Raw genomic sequence first — 27,374 nt, 5'->3', positions numbered from 1 at the left:
GACTGCCACACATATACAATAAATAAGTAAATGCAATGAAAATAAATTTAAAGGCAGATGGTGCACACCTGAAATCCCTGCACTCAGGAGGCTGAGGCAGGGGGACTGGCCTGAGTGTGAAGCCGGTCTGGGTTACATAGGGAGGATCTGTCTCAGAAAGACAAGCTTTCTGAGAACTTCAGGGTAACTGGCCATGCCCCTGGAGACCCTGCTGTCCTGCATGGCTCAACGCCACACTCCATCCTTCGTGAGGAACTAGCACCTGGCATTCCGTTCCCTGACCTCTGTGGGAATGGGACACCTGAGGCTTGTGACTGGTGCGTGGGGGACAGAACCTCATCTGCGGGGTGCCGCTGCCAGCAGGCGACCTTGTGTGAACCTTAGCTAGAGGACACTCAGCTCTGCTGCTTTGCATGCTGGGAACCCCCTCCTCCACACCTGCTGTCATGCAGTGGAGAGATGGGGGGAGGGGGAGGAATCGAGTTTGTTTCTTCCGGTCCCGGCCCGCTCCCACCTCTTAGGGTGCTTCTGAACCTTCCTGACAGCTCATTTCCTTACCCTTTAATGCCTCTGTTCAGGCATCACCCCTACAGTAGCTTTCTGGGGCTCTGCCACTCTCTGACTTTTAAAACTCTTGATCCCCCTGTCTTTTTGAGTTATATTTTTTTTTGTAAAATAAATAAAAATTGAATGTGTGTGACCGGGCAATGAATTTTATCACATTTGTCTATCTATTTAATGTGTGTTGATGCACGTGCATGTGCACAAGTGTGTGGCATGCACACACATGGAAGGCAGAGGACAACTTCTGGAACTTCTTCCTCTCTCTTTCTACCACGTGGGTCCCCAGGATCGAACTCAGGTCATCAGGCCCTAGCAGCAAGAACCTCTGCCACTGGACTATGTCGCCAGACCCCACACTCTTGTATAATATTAGAGGGACCGGCCTCAATATTATACATCCCAGGGGCTCAGGAGAGAGAACTACTGACGGCGAGGACTATTTTCGGGAAAAATGAATCTCAGCACACCCAGCTCTTAGTCCATTCACTTTTTATCCTCCTTTGTCCCTTGCTTTACAGTTATGTATCCCCCCCCCCCAAAAAAAAATCACAATCTTCCCCTCCACCCAGGACACCCAGCCTGAACTTCCTCAGGCAGTGATTGTCTGCTATCAGGATCAAATGGAGGGGTGATAAGAATCACAATGAGGGGCAATAGTTGTTGATTACCACCACTTAAGAGGAAGTGACTAATGAATTGACTAAAGGCTAAGTTCGGGTAATATCTAAGAAAAGGGATCTTATGTGCTCAACTGTAGTCTAAAATGTGTTTGGTAAAGAATGTTAAAAATCTAAATATTCCTAGAAGTGGTTAGGTAAGGAGTTAGAGGTCTAAAGTCAGTAAGGCTGTAAGAAAGAAGGGCCTGAGCTCAATTGCAAGACCCTGAATAAACTTGACTCCCTCCTCTGTCTTATCTCCTAAATATTTCCTTCTTCAGCAGCAAGGCCTGGCCCTGGGTCTAGAGAGCGGAGGGCTGTTAACTAATTAACATTTGCCTGACCTCATAACTTATGTTATTGTTTGGTGAGAATACATAAGCCCGTTTTCTTAGCAAATTCAAATGTAGGGTTTACTGTTCATAACTGTAGTCACAATGCCAGACATACAATGGGCCTGTGTGTGTAAGGGGTGTGCATGCACGTGAACATGGCTCCACACACCTGTGCACACACCCGTGGAGGCCACAGGAGGTCCTCGAATGTCTTCTGTTGTTCTCTATCTCACTGCCGAGAGACAGGGTCTCTCACCGAAACCGGAGCTCAGCTGGCAGCACCCGGGATCTGTTGGTGTCCACCCCACCATGAATGCTGTAACCCCAGTCCCGGTGGATCCAATGCCCTCTCCTGACCTCCGCAGGAACCAGGCACACACATGGTGCACTTACACACACACAGGCAAAACACCCATACACACAAAACGATTTTAATTAAGAAGATAATACTGTCATATACATGTGGCCAAGTCCACACAGGAATACATGTCTAGAGGGAACACTCAGAATGCGTGTGTTCACATCAGCAGAAAACTGTAACAGCCTGCGCTGCTGACCTGACGGCTCTCTGGGGTGGCTGACTGTGATGCCAACTACCACAGGGAAGTGTCAGGCTCTCCCTGGGTGAACCAACCTCTGCTTGGAAGCCAGGCTCTGATGTTCCCTAACCACTGGGCCTCCATGTCTCTTTCATTTTCCCGTACCTTTTAAACAAGGGCGGGGACTGTCAGAGGGAAGCAAAGCCTGGTACACAGTGCCCACTTTGTGGCGTAAGATGGCCTGCTGGGTAAGAGTCCTTGGTTCATCTGTGGGACCCATGGGATGGAAGGAGAGTACCGACTCCTGCAAATCACCCTCTGACCTCCCCACAAGCATGACTGTGCTGTGTGCGCACACCACGCACACATAATAAATGTTACAGAATAGACGAACCTTTAATTCAAACTTCATCCTGACCCCCTAGAGGCCATGGCACCCCGCTTCCAACTCCAGTGAATCCAGAAGCATTGAGCACTCTTTATAAACAGCCCTCCAACCAATCACTGCCCTGCAGGTCACCCTCAGCCAACACGAAAAACTCGTGCGTTCTGAAAAACTCGTGCGTTCTGTCTCCAAGCTTTAATACAAAAATCCTCCAGAGGCTGGGGATGTGGCCCAGGCGGCAGGGTGCTTGTCTAGCAGGCATGAAGATCTAGGTTCAGTCCCCAGCGCCACATAAACCAGGGGTCGTGGGGCACGCCTGTATCTCAACGCTCCAGGGGGCGGGGGGGGGGGGGGCCCGGCAATTGTATTGAAACCTGAGAGAAAACTCAAAGGGAAGGCAAACTTGAGTCCTGGCAGCTGCCCATAGGGGAATGGAGAAGAGAAGAGCTGGGGGGTGGGGTGGGGGATGCTGTATGAGTGAAGGTGATCATGGAGATCAGCCATACTGGGGACAAGCGTGTGTGTGTGTGTGTGTGTGTGTGTGTGTGGTGTGAGTGTGTCTTGAAATGTAGAGCACATGCCATATAGCAGGGCCCTCTCTCCTTAGTACAAAGGAGAGAGAGAGAGCAAACAGGAGAGCTGGGGGGGGGCAGCACTCCAGAGGCAGAGGCAGGTGGGTCTCCATGAGTTCTAGGCCAGCCAGGGTTACACCGTGAGACCCTGTCTCAAAACGAAACAAGAGAGCGAGCTGGTTGTGAGGGCATAAGCGGGCAGGACGTGCTAAGGAGACAGGGACAGCAGGCTAACAACACTGAGACCTTTGAGGAGGAAAAGAAATAGTGGATGCGGAACTCCGCCATTCACCTGTCTCTTCAACGGGCAACCACAGACTCCTTCCTGATGGCTGGCTGAGTCGCTGGGACTGTGCCCGCTGCCCTGGCCTCCTTGCTGCTTCTGGCTGCCCCCGGAGCCTTTCGAATGTTGACCCCTGCTCCTTGCAGCCCCCTGAAATCTATATGATAGTTCTGTCCTCCACCGGCCCCGTATCCTCGAGACTTGATGAACAGACCCGGCTGCCCATCTCTGACCACAGATCCAAGTCTAAACCTTCCTCTAGGTCAGCCGTTTCTCAACCTGCAGGGAGTGAACCCTTGGGGAAGGAAGGCCTTGAACGACTCTCTCACAGGGGGTCGCCTAAGACCACCGGGAAACACAGATATTGACATGACAACTCATAATAGCAAAATCACAACTAGTAAGGAAATATTCTTACGGCTGGTGGTCACCACACCACGAGGAACTGCATTTTTGTGGGGAGGTGGGATTCAGGACAGGGTTTCTCTGTGTAGCCCCAGCTGTCCTGGAACTCACTCTGTAGCCCAGGCTGGCCTCGAACTCACAGAGATCCACCCGCCTCTGCCTCCCGAGTGCTGGGATGAAAGGCGTGCGCCACCACAGACCCGTCTGAGGAACTGTATTAAAGGGTCGCCGCATTAGGTGTTCTCGCTGCCTTTGCTGAGCTGGGCCCTGCCTAAAAGTCCTTCAGGATCGCGCTTCGCAGCAGCTCTGAGCCAATCTTGTATTCGTAGCACTGGCTTAGCTCAGAACACTGGACTTCCTCCCTTCCGCCGCAGCCTACCCCGCGTCCTGCCAACACTACTGAAAACCCGGGATTCGAACTCGAAATCTCCGCAGCTGCCCGCCTAGCCAAACCCCGCCCAGAGGGACGACGCGCACGCGCCCTGTCAGACGCAACGAGCTCCCGCCCCCTCCGTAATCCGCATGCGCGCTGAAACCAGGAACCTCCATTCACGCATGCTCAGCCTAGCGCGCACGTTTGCTTCGCGCGCGCGCCCAGCCCGCGGCGCATGCGCAGAGCCAGCCGCGCGGGGCCTGACTTGTCCGACTGCGCCCGGTCCGCCTCTTCTTCTTCCTCCTCCTCCTCTGGGCGCTTCCGGGACGCCGAGGCCTGTTCCGGAATAGCTGGCACCCGCTTTCTCGGCCTCTCTCTCACGCTCGTGGCCTTCCGGCGCCATTCGCTCGGCAGGTGGCTGGGGAGGCCCTTGCCCGCCCACGCTGCACTTCTGTCACTCAGAGCGCGCGCCGCGCCCCGGGAGCCAATCAGCAGCCGCCTTAGGTAAGGGGTCCCCCCGGGAGCCTGCGAGAAGCATGCGCGCCGGCGGGGCGGGGCTTGAGGGGGCCGGGCGTGCTCAAGCCCCGCCCCGAGCACGCCCCGCCCCGCGCCGTGCCGTTGAAAGGTGCTGGGCAGCGGGCCAGTGTGAGTAGGAGCCTGAAGGTCTCGGGGTAGTGACCCCGTCAGCCGGAGGTACAAATAAATTGATAGGCACGGTAACTCCTGTAAAGTGTCCCTGTGGTACGGCCCTCCTCGGAACGTCAGGAGGAAATTCCTGGAAATACTCCCCTAGAAGCCCGACATACTCTTACATCCTAGGGCTGCCAAGGAATGTACGCGCGGAAATTGGGTTTGGGGGTTCTTTATGGCTGCGTATGGGAAGGAGGCCCCCCTATAAGGTTGCAAATAAAAATAATTTTAAGTACCAGGGAGCACTTGGGAAAAATGGGGTAAGGACGGCTGGGCATGGTGGCTCCACGCTGTAATCCCAGCAGCGTGGAGCCAAAGGCAGGAGAATTGCCGTGAGTGTGAGGCTAGCCTGAGCTACACAGAACAGGTCCCTGTTTGAGAGGGAGAGGAGAGGACGAGGAAAACTGTAGACTGTTAAGTTCCGGGATGTGTCACGCCTCAAGAGAAAAGGCATGAGAACAGTTAGGAATTGGGCGATCTCCAGGAGAAAATTTGCAAAGCAACTTGTGTGTTCTGGAAGGTTCTCCAGAAGAGATGCTGGAGAGCTGCGGGTGGCCGAGGGGTGGGGCGTGGCTCAGTCTCTGAAGCAATCGTTTGCAAGTGTGAGGACGTGAGTTTGAGCCCCAGCAGCCACATGAAATGGTGGGGTGGGGTGGCCTGCATGTGTAATCCCAGTGCTGTGGAGGCAGAAACGGGCGGCTATGCCGAGGTCTTGGCCAGCCAGTATAGCTCAGTTGAAAAGCTCCGGTTTCCATGAGATGTCCCATCTTGAAAACAAAGGGGGGGCTGGTAAGCAGGTTCCTCGGGTGAAGGTGCCACCAGGGCCAAGGAACTGATTTCCACCTCTGGGACCTACGTGGTGGAAAGAGAAAATGGCCACTCAGAAGTTGTCACCTGACCTCCACCTGTGTGATAATGGCGCTGTGCGGGGGTTTGTGGTGCGGGTGTGCGCCCACACACGCACGCACGCACGCATGCACGCACGTGCACATACACAGTTTGAAAGAAAGTGGGTGGCTCCCTAAGAAACTACATCTGAGATCAACGCCTGGCCTCCACGTGTACACACACATGTGTGTGCAGAAGGAACTCAGGAAGCCCCACCCCAAGAATGTGCAGACTACATTTCTGCGAGGTCACTGTAGAAGCCCTGTAAATAGACAATCACACGAGCTTCGTTTGTGGAGAGCGCTCCCAGAGAACTCCGGAAACAGCACTACAAGTCCCAGGTCGCAGGTAGACGGCCTCGGGTTCTGGATTGCTCCCCACAAGAGCTCTTAAGTAGACTCAAATACTGACTCCAGAACACTGCGCAAATGGATGCTTACTTGCCTGAAATGGGGGTAGTCACATAAGCAGCCACTTTAGTGTGAGGACAGGTCCCTGTGGGGCCAGGGAGCCAGACACTCAAGCACTGGGGAGGTCTTCAGGATAATAGGGGGACAGACAGTTAATTGCAGGGGAGGAAGGAGTCCCAGGTTGTGGGGAGAGGTCCCGAGACTGTAAACAGTCATTTAAGCCCTGAGTCATGCTCGTAAGCATCTGTTATCAGGCCCTTCCCCTCCTCCGTCAGTCCAGTTTGTGGCCAGGGAGAGGTCACTAGGTCCTAAGAGGGGCTGGACAAGCCCCTGCATGGCTGGCAGAGTGGCCCCTCGGCTCTAGAGTGTTTCACAGCAAGCTGTGGATGTCACTGAGGCCTGGGGCGGTGATGGGGAGGGTTTGGAGGCACACAGTGTGAGGGCCAGATGCTGTGTTTGCGGGTTCTAGGGCCGCACTGACCCCGCCTCCACTACTCCCGTTTGTAGAAAGCAGCCATAGCCGCTCTAAACTGGGTGGGCAGGTTCCAGTGAGCTCTTGTGTCTGGGAAGAGGGAAGGCAGTGCAGATTTAGTCTGCAGACCCCAGTGTCCCAGCCTGACCTTGAGCTGGAGCAGGCTGTTCCGTGGTCTCGGGCCACAGAGTCCATTGTAAAGACCCCAAGGAGCTTTCCCCAGAGGCTTGGGAACAGACAACACTAGTGGTGAAGAACGGTGGCATGGCCTTACGTTCCAGAACATCTCGGGATTAGACGCTGAGGAGGCCTGTGACGTTCAGAGTGGGGCGGGCTGACCAGCGGGAGCAGAGGGTAGTACCCGGGAACGTAGTGGGACCTGCGGAGCCAGCCCCCACCCCCGTCACCGTCCACACACACGGGTGATCAGGAGCCCTTCAACTGGGATTCCGTCACTGATTGACGCTGCCTCCTGAGAAGGGGAGCGTCCCGTTTTCATGTGCCTCTGCTCCTGTAAGTGGTGTTTGTATTGGAACATTTCCGTAGTTGCCGATAGATTTGTTTCTCACTGCCTTCAGGGTAGACAACCTAAGGTTTCTGTGGGATTGCCGACACCTGTGCCTTGTTTTTCCATGTGTGCCGTTAAGCTGCCTGGGCTCCAGCCTCCACACTCACATTTCTTTAGTCAAGAGTAGGAAGAGGCAAAAGGCATGTACCTGTTTCTGTAAAAGGAAGCTTCTGAACACTCCCAAACCACACTTCTGTTACCACACCATTTGCCACACCTAATTAAAAAAAAAAAAGCTAAGGAGAATTACGTTCTGTTTCGCTATGTGCTAACCTCACCAAACAGAAGTCAGGACAGATACAGGCCACTGGGGCCAGCTGCTGCCTCAGCCACAGAGCTCCCTTGGGTTGTTCTGTGTGCATATATGTGTGCGGTTATGTGCACATGCCTGTAGTAGCCAAGGAAGACAGAAGAGGGCGGTGAGCCCCGGAGCTGGAGTTTGAGGTGATTGTGAGCGGTCTGATGTGGGTACTGGGAATAGGTCTCGGGTCTTCTGCAAGAGCGGTATGCGCTGCTGAGCCATCCCTCCAGCCTCTGGTTGGTTTGTGGGTTTGGGTTTTGTTGGTTTTTGTTAGGATATTTTTAAGAGTGGTGGGTGGGTGTGGTAAGTGCAGGTGTCTGTGGAGGTCAGAAGCATTGGTAACTTTGTGTGTGGAATCAGTCAGTTCTCTCCCACCATGTGGGTGCTAGGGATTGAACTCGGGTCATCAGTCTTGGTGGCAAGCACCTTTACCCACTGAGCCGTCTCGCAGGTCCCAGAGCTTCCTTTTATAAAGAAGAGCCTTCCTGCAGTCAGATGTCCCCCATGGAGAGGGAGGACTCCTGTGCTAACCTCTCCTGTTCCCTCCAGGTGACCATGTCAGAGTCTGGACACAGCCAGCCTGGGCTCTATGGGATAGAGCGGAGGCGGAGGTGGAAGGAGCCAGGCTCCAGCGGCCCCCAGAACCTCTCTGGGCCTGGAGGTCGGGAGAGAGACTACATTGCACCCTGGGAAAGAGAGAGACGGGTGAGTGAGCCCAAAGATGGCGTGCAGGGATCCAGTGACTGGTTTGGTTGGACCGCTGCCACGAGCCAGGCTCAGTACCAGGGCAGTGGACATATCCGTGTCCACAGCTGCCCTCGGAGCAAGGAGGGAGGATAATAAAGGGACTGCTTTGATGACATGCCCAAAGAAGACCTGGGAAGAGGTGACTCTGTGATTTTAGTTTTTGTTTTTGATTTTTAAGGTTTATTTTATTACTTTTAGTTATGTGGAAGGGGGGTGTTCACACGAATGCAGGTACCCTTGGAGACATCGGACTCCTCAGGAGCTGGAATTGTGAGTCACCTGATATGGGTACTGGGAACTGAACTCGGGTCCTTTGGAAGAGCAGCAAGTGCTCTTAACCACTGAGCCATGTCTCCAGCACTAAGAGATGACTGAGTTGGGGGCTGAGGGAGGTGAAGGGACAGGCCTTTCCAGATGCAGAGCATTGCAGACAGAACGGCATGTGCACAGGTCTTGAGGTAGCCTGTGTGGTGGGCCGGCGGGGCTGCGGCAGGAAGGGGAACCGAGAGGAGGTGGGCTCAGGCCCCACAGGCATGACGGCTTCCACAGAGAGGAGCTGCACTGGAGGATTGAACCAGAGCTGGCACCAGCCCTGTTTAGAGTCGCATGCCGCCAGCAGCACCTGGCAGCTTGTGTGCCCCTGCTTTGCAGAGTGCACTGTCTCTGGGCGGCTTCGCGAACCCACAGCGCCCCGAGACCCCGTGGACTCTGCGTCATGCAGTCCGTGGGGACGTCCAGGTTTCCCCACAGTGTGTCAGCAGTAGTCCTTGCTGCAGATCTTACCCTTGCCTCAGGTGGGGCCGCTCCCTGAGCCTTTGTACGTCCCACCCTACCCATCTGACCCCAGCCCTTCCTGCTGTCCTGCTCCTGTGTTCTTCTTCTCCCGATGGGCGTGTTCTGAGCCTCCTGCCCACCCATCCTCCTCAGACACCCCTGCCTCGTGAGCGCAGCTGTCAGTCACCCCACCTCACCCCTGCCTCGTGAGCGCAGCTGTCTGTCACCCCACCCTCACCCCTGCCTCGTGAGCACAGCTGTCAGTCACCCCCACACACACCCCCATGCTGGAGGTGTTCTCTCGGAGCTGTCCTGCCAAAGCACTCTGGGTCATCTTGGGGTTCAGTGAGCCTGTGAGCCAGCGCAGTGCGTGGGCCTAAGGAGAAACAGGCCCAGTGAGGGTCCACTGGCAGGAACAGGCCTGAAGTTAGGACCTTGCCCCCTGGACTAGGGGTGGTCGGAGGCAGAAGAGGGTGGGGCATAGGAAGGCGTCTGTTCGCCTGTGAGAACGGGGGCGGGGCCAAGGGCTTGGCAGTCGGGGTACTAAGGGTCCCAGTGGCTCTCACAGAGCGGGTGACACACAGGCTCTTTCCCTCTGTCCTGTACTAGTCCTGTGAGTGTGGCGCTCCTGCCCCTCTCCCGCAGTTGACCAAGGGGGAGCGGGGGTGGCTCTTACTCCCCACCCAGCCCAGCTGCAAAGCTCAGGCCCTCGCTCCTTGCCATGGGGCTGTCCAGCAGAGGAAGCTGGTGGGAGTGGTGAGGATGTCTCTGGAGCCGTGTGTCCAGGTTCGAGCTGGCTCCCCGTCAGAGGGGAGTAGTGCCAGCACCTGGGTGGGGTGGGGGCTCATGGAGGCTGTCTGGAGTAGAGCTGCATTCCCTCTCCTCAGGACGGCAGCGAAGACCCCAGCACCAACGTCATGCAGAAAACCCCTATCATTCTCTCAAAGCCCCCGGCTGAGCGGGTGAGCATCAAGGCCCTCAGGAGGGGGGTGGGAAGGGGGTGAGGGGGCTCTTCCCAGTGGCCTGCAACCCTGTCACTTCCACAGTCAAAGCAGCCGCCACCAGCCGCAGCCCCTGCTGCACCGCCAGCCCCAGCCCCGCTGGAGAAACCCATTGTGCTCATGAAGCCACGTGAGGAGGGGAAGGGGCCTGTGGCTGGAACGGGGGCTGCCACCCCTGAGGGTACTGCCCCGCCGCCCCCCACAGCCCCTGCGCCGCCCAAAGGAGAGAAGGAGGGGCAGAGACCCACACAGCCTGTGTACCAGATTCAGAACCGGGGCATGGGCACTGCTGCCCCAACGGCCATGGACCGTAAGTGGACCCCAAAGACCGGGCCGGGACTAGCTCCTGGCCCACCCAGACCCTCACCGTCCTGTCTCCTCTTCCCATCCAGCTGTGGTGGGCCAGGCCAAGCTCCTGCCCCCGGAGCGCATGAAGCACAGCATCAAGCTGGTGGACGACCAGATGAACTGGTGTGACAGTGCCATTGAGGTACAGCTCCCTCCCTAGCTCCCACGCTCTGTTCATACCCTCCAGAACAGCCCTGGGGGGACCCGCGAGGCGTTCCCATCAGTCAGGCCTGAATTTCATCCGCTTGGGGGGCTTTAGTTGAAAGACTTGGTTTGCTGATGTTTGGGGAGGGGCAGTGGGAATTGGACTGGGCCCTGCAGGCTAAGCGAGTTCTCTGTCCTGAGCTGCAGCCCCGGCCTGTTTCTAACTTTTTCCGTTTGGAAGCAGGGCCTCACTGAGTTGCCAGGCTGCTCTTGAACTTTCTCATAGCTCGATGGCAGGCCTGTGACACCAGGGCAGGTTGAAACCCTAACGTGCTCTGATGTCCCTTGACATCCCTGCCACCCTAATACCAGAGCCCCTGTGCCATTGCCCAGCAGAGGCAGGGCCTGATCCTGCTCCCACACTCCTCCTCCTAGGTCCAGCCCCATGCTGTCTTCACGGTGCTAGCCAGAGGCTCCTTCTCAGCAGCCCCTGCTCTAGCTAGGGCCTCGTGTTGCTGGGCCCACACGCCTGGGCCTCTGCCCTAGTGCTTTCCACTGTTCAGTGGCCTATCGAAGGGCCGCCCCTTCCCGCCCCTGTAGCCTGAGCCTGTTAGAGCAGCATGCCAGGCTGTGTTTTAACCTGGCCCACCTGCTTGCTTCACCGGGGCCCTTCCTTTTGAACTACGCACGAGGTATGGCAGCCTCCTCGTCCACAGGGCTGACATTGTGACCCCAGGGCTGAAGACAAAATTGTCAATTTTGTTTCATTTTAATGAATTAAAAGAGCCACATGTGATCGGCTACCACAGCGAACACCCAGTCCTGGGTAGTTTGGCTTTAAGGTGCAGAGGCTCATTAACAGAGTATGTTTCTCTAAGTCCCTCTGGTGATTCTGGGGAATTGCCAGCAGAACAGTTGGCCTTTGGGAGAGGTTCTTTCGCCCCCTGGTGGTAAAGATCAGCAAAGCTGGAGGCCTGGAGGCACAGGTCTCAGGTGTTTACAGACAGCCCCTTGCTCTGATCTAGGCACACTCTCTATCTGTGGAGACTGCCTGGAGCAAGGGACCTGACTTAGGTGGTCCTGTCTCCCTGCCTCCCCTCCCCTGAAGTACACTGGCCTTTCCCCGCTGGTTCTCAGCCCCCCACTCCTGTTTTATTCTGTCTAGTGCTACCAGGCCCAACACTGCTTAGCCTCCCAGTAGGTTGATGGGGCCCTACATATGGTGTATTCTCAACCACAGTAGGCTCTTTTCTCCCTCAGCTTTCTCAGATTGTTCTGTGGTTCCGGAGTCTTACACATAACCCTGCACAGCACAGAACAGAGGCCCTTTGCCCAGATGAAGGGGAGGGACTGTGGGGGTTCTCAGATCTGACCGGGTAGGGGTGGGGGGTCAGCCCATGAAGGGGCCTGACTGCCCCTGCCAGGCTCTGCGGCTCATGTTCCCCATTGTCCCCCAGTACCTGCTGGATCAGACTGACGTGCTGGTGGTCGGTGTCCTAGGCCTGCAGGGGACAGGAAAGTCCATGGTCATGTCACTGTTATCGGCAAACACTCCAGAGGAAGACCAGAGGTGAGGGCACTGGGCAGGGTTGGAGGAGCCGGGGGAAGGTGGCCGCCCTTGGGGAGGAGGGATTGGGGATTGTAATGAAAGGCTTCAAAGTGGCTTCATCTTCACGGTGAGGATGAGTGTGGGCTGGCTGTGGAATGAGGCAGTCACTAAGGCTTTTGAAAGGTGGCGGCTGCCTCAGGCTTCGTGCCTGTTCTCAACTGGTTGGCCTCAGGCAAGTCAGCTCTTATTCAGGTAGATTTTTAACAGTTTTATTGTATGCATTTGAGTATTGTGCCTGCATATATGTCCAGGTACTGCTTGCATGCTTGGTGCCCACCGGAGGCCAGGAAAAGGCTTCAGATCTCCTGGAATGGTGGTTACAGAGAGTTGTGAGCCTCCGTGTGGGTGCTGGGAATTGAACCCGGGTCCTCTGGAAGAGCAGCGGTGTTCTCAACTGCTGAGCCATCTCTCCAGCCCCTCAAATGGATTGTTGAAGGATGAATGAAGCTGGCCCAGAGCCCAAGAGTTGAGGGTCCCAGGGGTCTGGGAGACAGGACAGGGAGAGAGGGGATCCTGTGCTGGTCCTCCTGTGTCATGAAGCCCCTCTGCACAGGGACGGGTCACACGTGAGGGGTCCCTGACCCGCACATGGGTCTCCAGTGAGGGGACGTGAGATGAAGATAAATGGTGGGGTTAGAAGAGGGATTTGGGAAGGGGACCTTAAGAACTGCATCCTGACACTGGGGCAGAGAAGCCTGGCCCTCCTAGAAATACGCTCTGCAGATACAAGGGGGACAGGTGATCCTGTCACATATGTGGGTCACAGGTTAACCAAGCCCACCCACATATGATAAGTTACATATGCCCTGCCTCCTCCCTCTCGTGTGCTCGTGGACACACGCATAGCCACTAGGTTCTCCCTCCTGTCCCCAAGGGCCCTCTTAACAGGAGACACCTGGCTGCCAGTGTCTTGGGACACCATACTGTGGGCCTTAACCAGCCTCTTTCTTCAGGTTGATCCAGCTCAGTGCTCTCTCCCTCTACACGACCGAGCAGGAGCGGGAAGGTAGGGAAAGGACTGGAGGAACTTGAGAAGACCAAAGAGCACTCAGAGTAGGGATGGGCAGTGCCTTGGTTAGGGTCGCTGGTGCTGAGATGAAACACCTTGACCAAAAGCGAGTTGGGGAGGAGAGGGCTTATTGGGCTGACACTTCCACATCCTAGCCCATCACTGAAGGAAGTCAGGGCAGGAACTCAGAGCCAAAACCTGGAGCAGGAGCTGATGCAGAGGCCATGGAGGGTGCTGCTTACTGGCTTGCTCAGCCTGCTTTCTTATAGAACCCAGGACCACCAGCCCAGGAGTGGCACTACCCACTGTGGTCTGGGCCCTCCCCCATTGATCACTAATTAAGATAATGCGCTACCGCAGTGGTTCTCAACTGTGGCTCACGACCGTTTCAGGGGGTGGGTGTTGAACGACCCTTCCACAGGTCGCCTAAGACCATTGGAAAACACAGATATTTACATTAAGATTCATAACAGGAGCAAAATCACAGTTATGCAGCAGCAACAAAAATAATTTATGGCTGGGGGTCAACACAACGTGAGAAACTGGATTAATGGTCGCAGCATTAGGAAGGCTGAGAACCACTGTCCTACAGGTTTGCATGAAGCCTGATCTTAGGGAAGGATTTTTTTTTCTTTCTTTTTGGTTTTTGGAGACAGGATCTTTCTGTTTAGGCCTGGCTGTCCTGGAACTCTCTCTGTAGACCAGACTGGCCTCGAACTCACAGAGATTCGCCTGCCTCTGCCTCCCGAGTGTCGAATGCTGGGATTAAAGGCGTGCGCCAGCACCGCCTGGCAAATATCCATCTCTTTAAAAATCAAAAATCTCTTACAATATCAAAATCTCTCAACTGTGGGCTCCCATTTAGAAAAACAAAAAACCACTAAGTTAAATACTTTCTTACTTCAGGAGGGAAGAACCAGGGTCCAGTCAAAATCAGAGCCAAGCAAAACCAACAGTATAAGAACTCCATGTCCAACGCCTGTGATTCACTCACTGTCGTCTGGGCCTCTCCAAAGGCCTCCTGGGTCCCTTCTCCAGCTCCACTCTGCTGCACACACAGCTTGGCCTCTGGCTTCTGGCTGGCTCTGCTCGGCCACGGCTGCTGTTCTCAGGGGTTTTCCCACGTTTACTGGCTGGTTTTGTCTGTCAGCTTGGCACACGTTAGGGTCATCAGAGGAAGGAGCCTCAGTTGAGGAAATGCCTCCATGAGATCCAGCTGTAAGGCATTTTCTCAGTTAGCGATCAATGGGACAGGAACTCAAGCAGGGCAGGAACCTGGAGGCAGGAGCTGATGCAGAGTCCACGGAGGGGTGCTGCTTACTGGCTTGCTCCTCATGGCTTCCTCAGCCTGCTTTCTTATGGAACCAAGGACCACCACCCCAGGGTCATCATGGCCTGGGCCCTCATCCATGAACCACTAATTAAGAAAAGTCCTACAGACTTGCCTACAGCCCGATCTTATGGAGGTGTTTTCTGGTTGAGGCTCCCTCCTCTCAGATGACTGCATTTTGTGTCAAGTTGACATAAGACTGTCCAGCACAGTGAGAGTCCCAGCACCAGACACGTAAGGAACAGAGAGCCAGGTTGTCCCCAGAAGCAGGGCTGGGCTTTGGCACAGAGTGTACCTTAGCGCACAGATGGTTTATTTAGGAGCGGAGAGCGCTCACAGTGCGTGCTGAGTCTCACATCTGCAGCAAGCTTTTGTTGTTGCTCTTGTTGGGTTTTGTTTAGGGATGGGGTTGTGTTTGGTTTCTTTCCATAGGCAGGTTCTCTATGTAGCCCAGGCTGGCCTCTATCCTACAATCCCGCTGCCTCAATGTCAGGTTTTTCTTCCAGGGAAAGGGCCCATAGTTCTCACCAGGTCTTGACCTGGTGGAAACTCGGAAAAGGAGTTTAGGGATCACTGTTGCCTGAGCCTGGAGCTAAAAGGCCCCTCGGCCTCTGCATTCCCCCGGCCTCTCTGCTCACTTGCAACTACAGCTGTCCTGTGCCATGCCGCTTCACGTCTTGGGTGGCCTCTGCATGTCCCCTCTCAGCAGCAGGCACAGGCGCCTGTGCTCTGTCCGAACTCCTGAACTGAGAAAACCACGATCGCTCAGTTTGCATTTTAGACCTGTGTTGCCCCGTGGCAGGTCTCTTCGTCAGCTCCTAGAGAATTCACCTCATTTACAACCCATCTCCCTCCTTCGTGCCCAGCCCCTGCTCCCAGCCATTATCTCCCCTGGCAGATGCCAAGACCTACCCAGCCAGCCTGTGCCTCCGCTCAGTTCAGCAGACGTGGCAAATGCTGCTTGCGTTGCCAGCCCCGTCCTTGGTGCTGGGTTCCACGACACGCACGACCGCCAGCGCCTGCCATGTGGGCTCGTTTTCTGGCGAGTGTGTAAAGAGAATCCATCTGGCATGTTAGAGCCGTTTGGCATGTTGGAGGACGATGACAGCCAGGCATGTGGTGCATGCCTGTGGTCCCAGTTTTCAGGAGGTGGAGGCAGGAGGATCAGGCATTTGAGGTTATCCTCAGCTCCATAGTAAGTTCAAGGTCATTCTCACCTTGTTCAAGGACAGCAAAACCAGTTATGACAACAGGCCAGATCAGTTTTTAAATCCAGCACTGAAGGAAGAACAGGCTCTGCAGAGTGTCTCCTGGTGGGAGGGAATGTAGACACAGCCTTAAGCACGGGGCAGAGCGAACAGCAAGGGGGTCAGGAGCTCGGGAACAGCTTGCCAAGCGAGGTCCCGTGGGTCTCAGCCCCACTACAGAGAAACGGTGGGCAGAGGCTTATAGGAGATGAGGTCTGAGAGGCCACTGGAGGCCCGTGATGCTCTGCCCACCACTCCTGCTGCAGGGCATAGTGGGCTCCTCCCGACCCCAGCCCCTGCCTGTGCCTCCGGAAGGCTGGTCTGCGTGTCTGTCCATGCTGATGCTCCCGCCTCAACCTGGCCTGCCCTTGCCTCTCACCCTGTCTTGCTCTTTGTGCCGCCCCATCAGTCTGATGCAGCCCTGGCCTCTCTGCATCCCTCCCTCCCTCCCCTCTGCATCCCTCCCTCCCTCCCCTCTGCATCCCTCCCTCCCTCCCCTCTGTATCCCTCCCTCCCTCCCCTCTGCATCCCTCCCTCCCTCCCCTCTGTATCCCTCCCTCCCTCCCCCCTGCATCCCTCCCTCCCTCCCCCATGCACGCCTCCCTCCCCCTGCACCCCTCCCTCCTCTCCCCTCCTCATGTCCTGCCTGCCCCCCTTCACTTGCCCCCGGAACACAGTCCTTTCTCTCCTCAGGGCAGATCACCGCCCCATCCCATCATCTTCCTCTGTACCCCATGGTTCAGAGCACCCTTGATTAGGGAGCTAGATGGAGGTCTTGGGAGCCAGTGGCTTCGTCTCGTCTGATGCTCTGTCCTGTGAGCCCTCTCACGTGGGTGCTGGGAATCAAACCCAGGTCCTCTAGAAGAACAGTGCACACGCCTAACCACTGAGCCGTCTCTCCAGCCTAATTGCACAGTTCCTGAGTGTGAACTTTGTAGATGGCAATATTTGTGCCACAAATACCAAAAGTTGGACATACTTGGCTGGGTAGTAGTATTGTTCCCTTCTTTAAAAAAAAAAAAACATGAGACAGGGTCTTCACTGTGTAGCCTGACTGGCCTGGAACTCACTGTGTAGACCAGGCTGGCCTCATAGAGATCCACCTGCCCTTGCCTCATGAGTGCTGGGATTAGCAATATAGTCCACAGTGCCTGGCTGTTTTTACAGTTTCTTGTGACAGTCTCGCTGTATAGCCTGGCTAGCCTAGAACTCTCAGAAGCCTGCTTGCCTTGGCCTTCCGGTGCTGGCATTAAAGATGTACACTGTGACTCCCTGCCCTTGTCACCGCCGTTTGCCAGACAAGGAAACTGAGGAAGAAGGCTTAAGGCCCTGGAAGACAGAGCTGAGACCTGCAGCCTCTGCCTGTAAACACTCAAGTCTGCCGACTCCCTTAGCTGCACCAAATGTACCTGTAGGTCGGAGTGAGAATCCCGTCGTCACCCCAGCCACGGCCACAGATGGAAGAGATGGAAGGCCTGGGGGGCTGGCAGAGCAGATCAGCTCCAGTGTCCACTTCTCAGGTTGTTGTCTGGCCTGAGAGGCGCAGAGCCGGACAGCTCACGCACCCATGTGTTCCTCCTCCTCCTCCTCCCAGGGCGTATGTCTTCCGGGCGCAGAGTGCCGAGATGAAGGAACGAGGAGGCAACCAGACCAGCGGCATCGACTTCTTCATCACCCAGGAGCGGATTGTCTTCCTAGACACGCAGGTGCCAGCCCAGCCCCTCTCCCTGCCCTTAGCATCCTCCTATCAGAGTGTGGCCCCTCCCACTGACCTCTGCACTGTGGCCTGGAGGAGCTCTGAGCCCGGTGCCTTCGGGTCTGGTCTGGGTCTGTGTCCGTTAGATCCTGAACTTCAGCCTTATCATCAGTGTGATTTGAAGTTGAACTCTGCCCCCAAGGCTGCCCTCACCTGTCAGTCGGGGTGCAGGCCCTCCGCGGCCTCCTGGGGGCTCAGAGGGGCCTGTGGAGTGGTCCAGGCAGTGCTTGACCAACACCTGGGGCCAGGGTCTTGCTCAGGCTTGTCACTGTCCGTGGGATTGACCTGCGTGGACATCCGGTCAGTGGTCCTCAGCTCCTCCTCCTCCAGGTGCCTCAACCTAGCACCAGGCCCTGTGTCCTAGGCCTGGCTGTCTTCCTTATCCTCGCCCTCTGCAGGTCCTTTTCCATTTCTGCCCCCAGATTCAGAAAAGGGCGGTCACACTGCCTGTCTGCTTGGGGGTTCCCCGGGGTTAGACAGTAAAGTTTTACACTGGACCATCAGGGACCTGAGCAGGATGCTCTCGGCTCTTAGCGTTGGGCTCTCTAGAGCAGTCTCTATGCTTTCACCTGTTTGCCCAGCCAGTGCCTCCCTTCCAAAGACTCCCAGTTTCCAGCCTCTGGTGCCACTGCTGTCCACGTCACTTACACTGTGGTGGGAACCACTGCTGTGTGTGTCCAGTCCCCTTTGGGCACTGGGCCTGGCCCAGGGTTGGTATTCCCTCTTGGGGAGGTTCTGTTCTCCAGGCATTGATGACATGGTGGAAAACCCAGAGCCCTGGGTGCCAGGCCTCGTGCAGGGTCTGCAGGGACCTGAATATAAGTAGGCCTGTCTTCCGGCCAGTCGGGAGCTAGAGGGAGAGAAGAAAGTTCAGCAAAACAAGACCGGGCTGAGAGCGCCTTCCAGAACAGTCCCCCGCTGCTGAGTGGTAGAGGGATCTCATGAGGTGTTCGGTCGACTGTGACTTTAAGAAAACTTCCGTGTGCTAACCACCGGTTCTTTTCCGTGCGCTGGTGTGATTTGTAAATCCGCACCAAGTTCACACTAATCATTTTTTGACCTCAGTAATTCTTTCAGCAACATTTGGAAGCATGTGAAACAGCCGACAACAAAGAGGGGTCTTTAGGGACAGGGCTCACTTAAGCTCTGGGAAATGTGGGAGCACCAGGCGCATGGGAACAGCAAGGCTTGGCTGCTCAGCAAGGCCTGGGGAGCTGGGCCTGCTTCGGGACTTGTGGTTAGCCCCCCCTGATGACCAGCGCTGCACCAGTTAGACTCGGCCTGCCTTACTGCTGCTGGCCTCACTTCAGAACGCGCCCCCCAGAAACTGCCCTCACCCTCCTGGTTCACTTCTTGCAGCCCATCCTGAGCCCATCAATCTTGGACCACCTCATCAATAATGACCGCAAATTGCCTCCAGAATACAACCTCCCTCACACCTATGTGGAAATGCAGGTAGGTGAGCCTGCCAGGCCTGGGCTGGGGGCTGGGCCGGGGGAGGGGGCAGCTCTGGCCTCAGGCGGCCACTTCCCACCCCTTGCCCCCAACCTGGTGTCCCTCTGTGTAAGCTGGGGTGCTGCCCCCTCCCCGGCCACGGTTAGGGTTGGCATGTGTTGCACACGGAGAGTGGCCAAATGTCCTGAAGCCCGCCCCCTGCCCCTCCTGCTCCCCACAGTCGCTGCAGATCGCTGCCTTCCTCTTCACGGTCTGCCACGTGGTGATCGTGGTGCAGGACTGGTTCACCGACCTCAGTCTGTACAGGTGAGTTGCAGAACAGCCACGGAGGACGCGGCCTCGGGCCAGGGTCCCCGCTGACTTCTCACCGTGGAGTCTAGGCAGTGCCTGTCTCCTCTCCTAAGGCCCAGGACAAACCCCCACCAGGTTCACTGGGGAGCAGTCGGTTGTCCGGCTGCCTCCAGGGCAGTGGGTCTAGCAGGAGCGTGGGTGGCCTTAAAGGCGCCTGGAAGGTCTGCAGGGGAGGGGTGACGGCCTGCCCACCACTGTGAAGATGGAGCCCTCTAGTCCTGCTTGCCTGCATGCTTGTGCCCTCTCCCCATAGAGGTGCGGTTAGGGCAGAGCTGCCAACAACTTAGAAGTGGCCAGACACTCAGATGAGGGTCTCCTGAACCTCCCACCCTCCTGTGAGGGAAGTCGGTGGTCAACAAGCCAGCGGGCAAAGGCTAGGCAGGCCCTGCAAAGCACGTACCCCTCCGCAGACCTCACCTCACTCAGGGTAGTGGGCACAACCATTTTCATGCTGCCTGATAGGGCCCCACACCATCAGGAAGACACCCTGGCCATCCGACTGGCCATCCCGCCTGCTGCTCAGTGCCAAGGTGCTCCTCGTCATGCCCCTTGTCCCTGGCTGGAAGCATTTGGCCTGCAGATCTTCTGTGATGTTCTGGTGTGAGGCCAGCCTCAGGGCTCCCCTCCCCTTCCCAAACCCCCACCATGGCGCCTGCCACTCTGGGGGGACTCCACAGGTCTGATGTGTCGCGGTACGGGTTCCTGCAGTACACGGAGTCTGACCAGGCACACCGGCGGGCGCAGAGTGCACAGGGCCAGCTTGTTCAGGCCTTGGAGTTTTGTTTTCTAGCAGGTGTGCGTGCGCACTGCCTGTCCGGTCACTTGGGCAGCAGGAAAAGGCAGTGGGCTGTGGGGAAGAGAGTCCTGCCTGAGCGACTTGGGGCCCAGGCGGAGCAGGGAAGACTGGGGTCCTCCAAATGAGGTGTCTGCAGAGTTCGGCTCGCAGCTGTGTGGAGTGTGCACCTGCCCAGTTCCTCGTGCTGTGCAGTCTAAGTCAAGGGACTGAGCCTCTGGCGCAGCACCCGAATACTGACATAGTACTGTACCCTAACGGTGGCACAGCCGCGGGCTGGGGCTAGTGGTGGGTCTCCCGACAGTAGAGAAGTCTCGCCAGGAAGCAGGAGGCTGTGGCCACGTATGAGTGACGTAATGATGGAGCCTCAGGATTTACGAAGGGGCCCTGTGCCAGGCTCCGGGTGCACAGGCGTGAAGGATGCAGGACCAGTGGCTTGTGGGGCTGTGGTCTGCGGGTGGCCCTTGGAACTATGGGTAAACATGTAGGAGAACGCCCATGTACTTCACAGGTCTCCTTTCCCCATTAGACAACAGGTTTGTTTTATTTACTGTTGCACACTTGGAAAATGTGTTGGAAAAACAGCACAGAGTGAAAATGCATCCACATAAGGACCTGTGCACAGGTATTTATAGCACCTCTGTTGACGGTGGCCACTCCGAAGCAGCCAGCATGCCTCTGAGTAGGTGAATGGATGGATGAAGAAGGGGGTCCATCCAGACGGTGGGGTGTTGTTCAGCACTAGAGACGAACGAGCTGTCAGGCTGTGAAAGGAAGGGAGGAGCCTTGTTGTTGAGAAGCTGGGGGCGGGGGGGGGGGCTGCAGAGTGTGGGTCCAGCCGTGAGACAGCCCGGAGGAGGGAAAGCCTGGGACAGGACAGCACAGGGACTTCCCGCACCGCTGTGCTGGGCACGGCTTGCCCAGTGCCTGTCTCCTGACTGACCACAGAGTGCACAGCGGCAGCCCTGCTCTGGTCTGCTGGGCTGTTACTGATGAGGAGTCTGTGCACGGAGGAGCGTGGGCACCCCACTTTCTGTGAACCTAAAACTGGTTCAGAAAGTGTTTGGGGGTGTTGGTTGGTTTATTCTTGGTTTGTTGGGTTGTGGGTTTTTTGTTTGTTTTTGAGCGGGGTGGGGGGGTCTGTTTCTGTGTAACCCATGCTGGCCTCAAGCCCCAAGTGGCAGGGACTACAGACACATGCCGATAAAACTCAACTATATATATAATAGAGAAAACTCAAAGACACTGCACACTCGACCCAGGTGCCCATGAGCTGGTGTCATAACTCTGGAGTTGCATGAGGAACGTGGCTGTAACTCTCATCAAAATCTCATGGGCATCCTCCCCAGGACGTGGGAAGGGGGTGCACATACATGGTAATCAGCCCCTTACCCCAAACCTGCAGGTTCCTGCAAACGGCAGAGATGGTGAAGCCATCGACGCCATCCCCCAGCCACGAGTCCAGCAGCTCCGCAGGCTCGGATGAGGGCACGGAGTACTACCCGCACCTTGGTGAGAGCCGGGGCCAGAGGGGTGGGTAGGCAGGAGGACTTGGGGGAGTCAGAGGATTGGCTGGGGCTCCCTCTCGGGTCGCCACCGTCCAAGTCAACATGGGAGAGGAGTGGCCTGCTGTTCCTGTGTCCTTGACCTCCCAGGGGGAGGGAAGTGAGCTCTGGGTGGAAGTGGGGGCCTGTGCCTGCCCCTTCTCTGCCTGTTCTGTCCTCCCTGGGGCTCTTCTTCAAGGATTGTGTTCCTAGACACACATGTGCACACACTCGGCCCTGGTCTTTCTAACCTCAGGTCTCACTGTCATTTGAGGTTCCTATCACGTTCCTGACCACACAGCTGTCCTTGTCTGTCTGTCTGTCAAGGTCAGGGATCCTTGATGGTGGGAATCAGGTCCCCAGCACCCCCCTGCTCACAATACTGGATGACCTGAACTGGTAGGGAAGGAACTCAGGTCGAGGCCAAGCGTCGTCTGCCTCACTCACTCACGGCCGCACCCCCCCACCCAGTCTTCCTGCAGAACAAGGCCCGCAGGGAGGACTTCTGTCCCCGCAAGTTACGGCAGATGCACCTGATGATTGACCAGCTCATGGCACACTCCCACCTGCGCTACAAGGGTGAGCAGCCCCAGGTTCCTCCTCGGCTGGCCAGTGGCCTCCTAGGTCCTTGTGCCATCATCCCAGGCACAGACCGGCAGATGAGCCTCCCTGCCGCCCCCCCCCCCCCCCCCCCCAGAGCACAGCCCCGGCTGTGGGCTGAAGTGTCCGTTCCCCAGGGATGCTGTCCATGTTGCAGTGCAACATCTTCCCGGGGCTGCCGCCCGACTTTCTGGACTCCGAGGTCAACTTGTTCCTGGTGCCCTTCATGGACAGTGAAGCGGAGAGCGAGAACCCACCTCGAGCAGGTACACCTTGGGGACATCCGGGCCATGGGGAGACCACATTTCAGCATTGGAGAGGTTCAGGAAGAGCTAGTCTGGGCCAGAGCTCTGAAGCGCCCACCCCATGTTCCAGGGCCTGGTTCCAGCCCCCTCTTCTCCCTGCTGCCTGGGTACCGAGGCCACCCCAGCTTCCAGTCCTTGGTTAGCAAGCTCCGCAGCCAGGTGATGTCCATGGCTCGGCCTCAGCTGTCGCACACAATCCTCACCGAGAAGAACTGGTAAGAGTTGTTTGGGGCCGGGCGGTGGTGGCGCACGCCTTTAATCCCAGCACTCAGGAGTCTGCAGAGGCAGGCTGATCTCTGTGAGTTCGAGGCCAGCCTGGGCTACAGAGTGAGATCCAGGACAGGCTCCAAAACTACACAGAGAAACCCTGTCTCAAAAAACCAAAAAAAAAAAGCGTTGTTTGGGGTACATTTGAGGATCCCACTTAGTGCAGCCTGGAGGACGCTCTGGCAGGGAACCTCGGTAAGCCCTGGCTCTCCAGGCCTTGCTAATCTGTAGCACTTCCCCGGGCCAGCAGGTACAGTTTGATGTGACTAGCCATGGGCCTCAGGCTTGGCACAGGGTTTTCTCTGGAAGAAAGCCCATGCCTGTAATCAGCACACGAGACTGAGGTAGGAGGATCACTGTGAGTTCAAGGGCAGCTTAAGCTACATAGTGAGTTCCATACCAGCCTGGTCTACAAAGTGAGACCTTATCTCACAAAGAGAAACTTAGACTCAAAGAAATGCCACATAGCAGTCTCACACTCACGGTATCATTCCACTATAAGCAGGGAGAAGGACCAGTGACCCTAGTTAGGTTGGAGATTTATTCAAGTCATGAGTGCCCAGCCGCACAGGAGCTGTGCCTGGCCCTCGGGTCCTCCCTCTGCCCCTCTGCCTCAGGCACTCTGCCCTGCCCTCCTGGCAGCCCTCCAGCACGGGACTCCTGTGTGGAGCTCTCAGGAGCTCTCCTCCGGCCTGCTCTGGCTGGGAGAGTTGAGTAGGAGAGGGGTCGGCCGGGCCAGTGCAGCCTCTCTGACAGCTGCTGTGGCCACGGAAGAGCTGAGAGCGCAGGCCCTCACAGAGAGCACTGAGGGCAGAGCTCAGGTTCCTGCCACTGGGGAACGCCAGGGCCTGGGGGGGGGGGACCCTGGGCTGTGCGGCCGCTGTTGAAGGGTTTGTCCATCACAGCACCGCAGGAGAGTGGCCTTCCTTTCCTCACCAAGGCCAGCCTCTCAGCTCCCCAGGAGAGGCGTGGAAGCAGGGTGCTCCAGGTCGGCACCATCGCTGCAGGGAAGCTCCTTTGTGTGCGGGAACTCATTGGGCCTCAGTTTCCAACCCTGACTTCAGCCTTCCACCCACAGGTTCCACTATGCTGCCCGGATCTGGGACGGGGTGAAGAAGTCCTCAGCCCTGGCAGAGTACAGCCGCCTGCTGGCCTGAGGCTGAGCAGGGAGCGTGCAGGGAACCCTGTCCTGTGGACAGTAAGGGCATGGAGCCCTCCCCCGCAGGGGAGGAGAGACGGGCCTGGCAGAGGGAGCGAGCGCGGCTTCCCGCCCAGAGATGTGAGGTGTCTGAAGCCAGCCCCTCCCTCAAATGGGGGGCTGGGCTGCTCGGGGTGACCAAGAGATCCCACCCCAGCCTGGGATGAGCAGCCCTTCCCAGATCCCCATTGAGACAGGCAGGTGGAGTCAGAAGGGTCCCCAGGAAGCTTCCCCTGGGGATGGAATGGGGCTGGAGAGCTCCTTGTGGGGCAGATGTGAGGGTTCAAATAAACGTGGTCAAAGGGGCCTGCTCCGGCTTTGTTCTTCCCTGACCATCGCCCACTCCAGGAACAGGGAGCTGATCTTGTCACTAGGGCAACACAGTGTCTGGCGTAGGCTGAAAAGGTGCAGTTGCCAAATGTGGTGGCTTGGCCTAAATCCCATCAGGAGATGGAAACAGGAGGATCAAGAGTTCAAGGCCAGCCCCAGCTGTGTGAGCAGTTTGAGAGCAGCCTGGCTACATGGGACCCTGTCTCAGAGAGAGCGTGAGAGCGAGAGCGCCAGGCATGGTTGGACACACCTTTAATCGCAACACAGCACTGGGGGGCGGGGGTGGGGTGGGGGGTGGATCTCTGTGAGTTTGAGAGACCAGCCTGGTGTACTGAGCAAGTCCAGGATAGCCAGGGCTGTTACACAGAGAAACCTCATCTCGAAAAGTCAATCAATCAATCAGTCAATAAAGGAATGATATGGCCTTTGTCCCGTCACATGCTGTGTTTGCCCTTCCCCAGCCCTTCTCTCGCCCTATGGACCCACTGACTCTTGGTGAGAGCTGGGGTCCCACCTGGCCTTCAGATCCTCTGCTCACAGACAGCAGAGCTCACGGTTTGGGGGTCCAAGACCCAAGGCGCACTGTGGCACTTGGTCCCAGACTGCCCTGGGGTTGGGCCCCATGTAGATTTGTTTGTTTTGAGCAAAGACCTTCTAATGACTGTTTTACAAATGCACTGGGGAGTCATGTGATGCCACCCCCATTGGATGCCATCAACCGGACCTGTGAGGGCAGAACCTTTCACCTCTCCTTTATTGTGACATCAGCTTCACAGTGAAGACACCCCACCTTTTCTTTGATCTGACTTGTCATAGAATCACCTCTGCTGGTAGTCTCTTAGCTCTGCCTTGCCTTCCTTAACCCGCCATGGAACCCACACCAGTAGCAGGAAGACTGTTGAGCCATCCTATGATTCCCTTCACAAACACGATAGACAGATTTTTTTTATAATTTATATTTTATGGTCATTGGTGCTTTGACTACATGTTTTCTGTGTACGCGTGTGGGATCTTCTGGAGCTGGAGTTAGACAGTTGTGAACTGCCATGTGGGTGCTGGGAATTGAACCCGGGTCCTCTGGAAGAGCAGCCAGTGCTCTTAACCATTGAGCCATCTCTCCGGCCCCCAATATACAGAATTTCGTCTCCTGTATTGTCAGCACAATTGACCACAATTCCTACTGGAAGACCCGGGGAAATCCAGAATTTCTCTCTGGAGGACCCACCATGTTCTCGCTTTGACATCTTGAGCACCCAAAAGGAGTCAAGAAGGAAGGAAGTGCAGGAACACTGGGGTCACTGCAGATGACCTTAAGGCCTTTTCACACTGCTCCTTCTGCCATGCCCCCAACTGTGCGGAAACTCTCCTGCTGCCCTCTCTACCTAAGGTAGCACAGCCCTTCACTGTCAAAATTGGTGTCTCAAGCCAGGCAAGGTGGCACATCTGTAGTCCCAGCTCTGAAGAGACAGCAGGGTCACAATTCCAGGCCAGCCTTGGCTATATAGAGATTAGATCCTGTCTCAGATCCGTGAACAAACCAACCTCTGCTCATTCAGATTGCGGGAGGGCATCCTCTGGCTGGGAGTTTGCCCCAGAGTAGGGCAAGAGAAACAGGCCAAGAACCATGCCTCAGCCCGGAGGGAGGGAGCCTGAGAGCCGTGCAGGCACTGCCCTGAGGCTGGGTCACAGCTGTGCAGGCACTGCCCTGCACCTGGGTCACAGCTGTGCAGGGACTGCCCTGAGGATGGGTCACAGCTGTGCACGGACTGCCCTGCACCTGGGTCACAGCTGTGCAGGCACTGCCCTGCACCTGGGTCACAGCTGTGCAGGCACTGCCCTGCACCTGGGTCACAGCTGTGCAGGGACTGCCCTGCACCTGGGTCACAGCTGTGCAGGCACTGCCCTGAGGCTGGGTCACAGCTGTGCAGGCACTGCCCTGAGGATGGGTCACAGCTGTGCAGGGACTGCCCTGCACCTGGGTCACAGCTGTGCAGGGACTGCCCTGAGGATGGGTCACAGCTGTACAGGGACTGCCCTGCACCTGGGTCACCAGAGCTGTGCAGGCACTGCCCTGAGGATGGGTCACAGCTGTGCAGGGACTGCCCTGCACCTGGGTCACCAGAGCTGTGCAGGCACTGCCCTGAGGATGGGTCACAGCTGTGCAGGCACTGCCCTGCACCTGGGTCACAGCTGTGCACGGACTGCCCTGAGGCTGGGTCAGCTCTATGTCCAGCACAGTCAGAGCATCTGGGAATGGTGCAGAAGGTTCCAGATGTGCTCAGGGCAGTGACAGCAGAGGCACACACGAGTGGCTTTCATCGACCGTGTCTTGGGTCTGTGGTGGGACCTGCTGCCTTGCTCCACTTGTCTGAAGAGGGGTCTTTAGAGCAGGGAAGTGTGTTCTGGCTCCTTGAGCATTCCCTCTGCCCAGCGCGGGACTCGTGTTCCCAGAGTTGCCTTGGCCAGATGAGCTAGCTGTGGAGAGCTCTTCTCTAAGAGGGCTGGTGAGATTTAACCACAGCCAGCAGGGAGACCTTGGTGTCCACCGCAGGAAACGCCACCCACTTCTCTCCTGCCCCACCTGTGCTACCTGGCTTACACTTAGCTGACAGAGCACAGCGTGTGGCTTAAGGATGTCAGCCCTAGAGACAGGCAGCCCCCTCTGTTCAGACCCCAACCCTACCAACTGCGTGTGGCCTTGGGCCCGGGACCAAACTTCCCTGGGGGTCTGCTTTCCCATCTATGAAGGTTTTTTGACCAGTGGATCTGAGCCCAGAATGCAAACTCCACAGAGCCCCGACTTTCCAAATTAACGGGGCCAGGCCTCTGCCCTTGTTCCCTGATACATGTGGCTGTCCTCTGTCACCGCTACAAGAAGAGCCAACTCAGGAAATGGCAGCCGTGAGCACTCCTTCACTGCGGGGTTTGGTCCATCACACAATGCGGCCCTGAACAACCTCTTTACCCGCTCTTGACCTTGCTTGGCTGGAAGGTGGAAGTATTTCACCCAGCCCACATCTGCCAACGCCATCCCAGATCTGAGAGGCTGCTGGGCTTCCAGAGGCAGGGAACTCTGTGCTTGTCTTAGACCAGATGAAGGAGAAGCAATTTCCCTGGAAGGCATC

At 56.6% G+C, this 27,374-nt stretch overlaps 1 protein-coding gene across 2 annotated transcripts; it reads left to right on the top strand.

The window, feature by feature from the left end:
- Nucleotides 1-4,354: 4,354 nt before the first annotated feature.
- Nucleotides 4,355-24,227, top strand: Smg9 (SMG9 nonsense mediated mRNA decay factor). Of its 2 annotated transcripts, none has more exons than XM_028893842.2 (14): nucleotides 4,355-4,616; nucleotides 7,991-8,146; nucleotides 9,850-9,924; nucleotides 10,009-10,273; nucleotides 10,356-10,453; nucleotides 11,913-12,025; nucleotides 17,245-17,356; nucleotides 18,766-18,861; nucleotides 19,082-19,167; nucleotides 21,411-21,517; nucleotides 22,021-22,128; nucleotides 22,287-22,415; nucleotides 22,525-22,669; nucleotides 23,800-24,227. In XM_028893842.2, the coding sequence occupies exons 2-14, from the start codon at nucleotides 7,997-7,999 to the stop codon at nucleotides 23,876-23,878; spliced, it is 1,563 nt and encodes a 520-aa protein (XP_028749675.1). In that variant the 5' UTR covers nucleotides 4,355-4,616; nucleotides 7,991-7,996; the 3' UTR covers nucleotides 23,879-24,227. The 2 variants fall into 2 exon arrangements, with proteins under 2 accessions (XP_028749675.1, XP_037057461.1); XM_037201566.1 differs by lacking the exon at nucleotides 4,355-4,616 and adding an exon at nucleotides 4,731-4,805 and having other exon boundaries at nucleotides 23,800-24,221.
- The last annotated feature ends 3,147 nt before the right edge of the window (nucleotides 24,228-27,374 follow it).

The sequence above is a fragment of the Peromyscus leucopus genome, chromosome 1 (genome assembly GCF_004664715.2).
Source record: "Peromyscus leucopus breed LL Stock chromosome 1, UCI_PerLeu_2.1, whole genome shotgun sequence".
Lineage (NCBI taxonomy): Eukaryota > Metazoa > Chordata > Mammalia > Rodentia > Cricetidae > Peromyscus > Peromyscus leucopus.
Note: the sequence above shows the minus strand (reverse complement) of the source record. Positions and strands in the feature narration are given on the sequence as shown.

Excerpts from the sequence above, each read along its gene's own strand:
- Smg9 (XM_028893842.2), top strand. The coding sequence starts at position 7,997 with ATGTCAGAGTCTGGACACAGCCAGCCTGGGCTCTATGGGATAGAGCGG. Across the intron at positions 17,357-18,765 it reads TTGTCTTCCTAGACACGCAG|CCCATCCTGAGCCCATCAAT; the intron begins GTGCCAGCCCAG and ends CACTTCTTGCAG. Across the intron at positions 21,518-22,020 it reads GGAGTACTACCCGCACCTTG|TCTTCCTGCAGAACAAGGCC; the intron begins GTGAGAGCCGGG and ends CCCCCCACCCAG.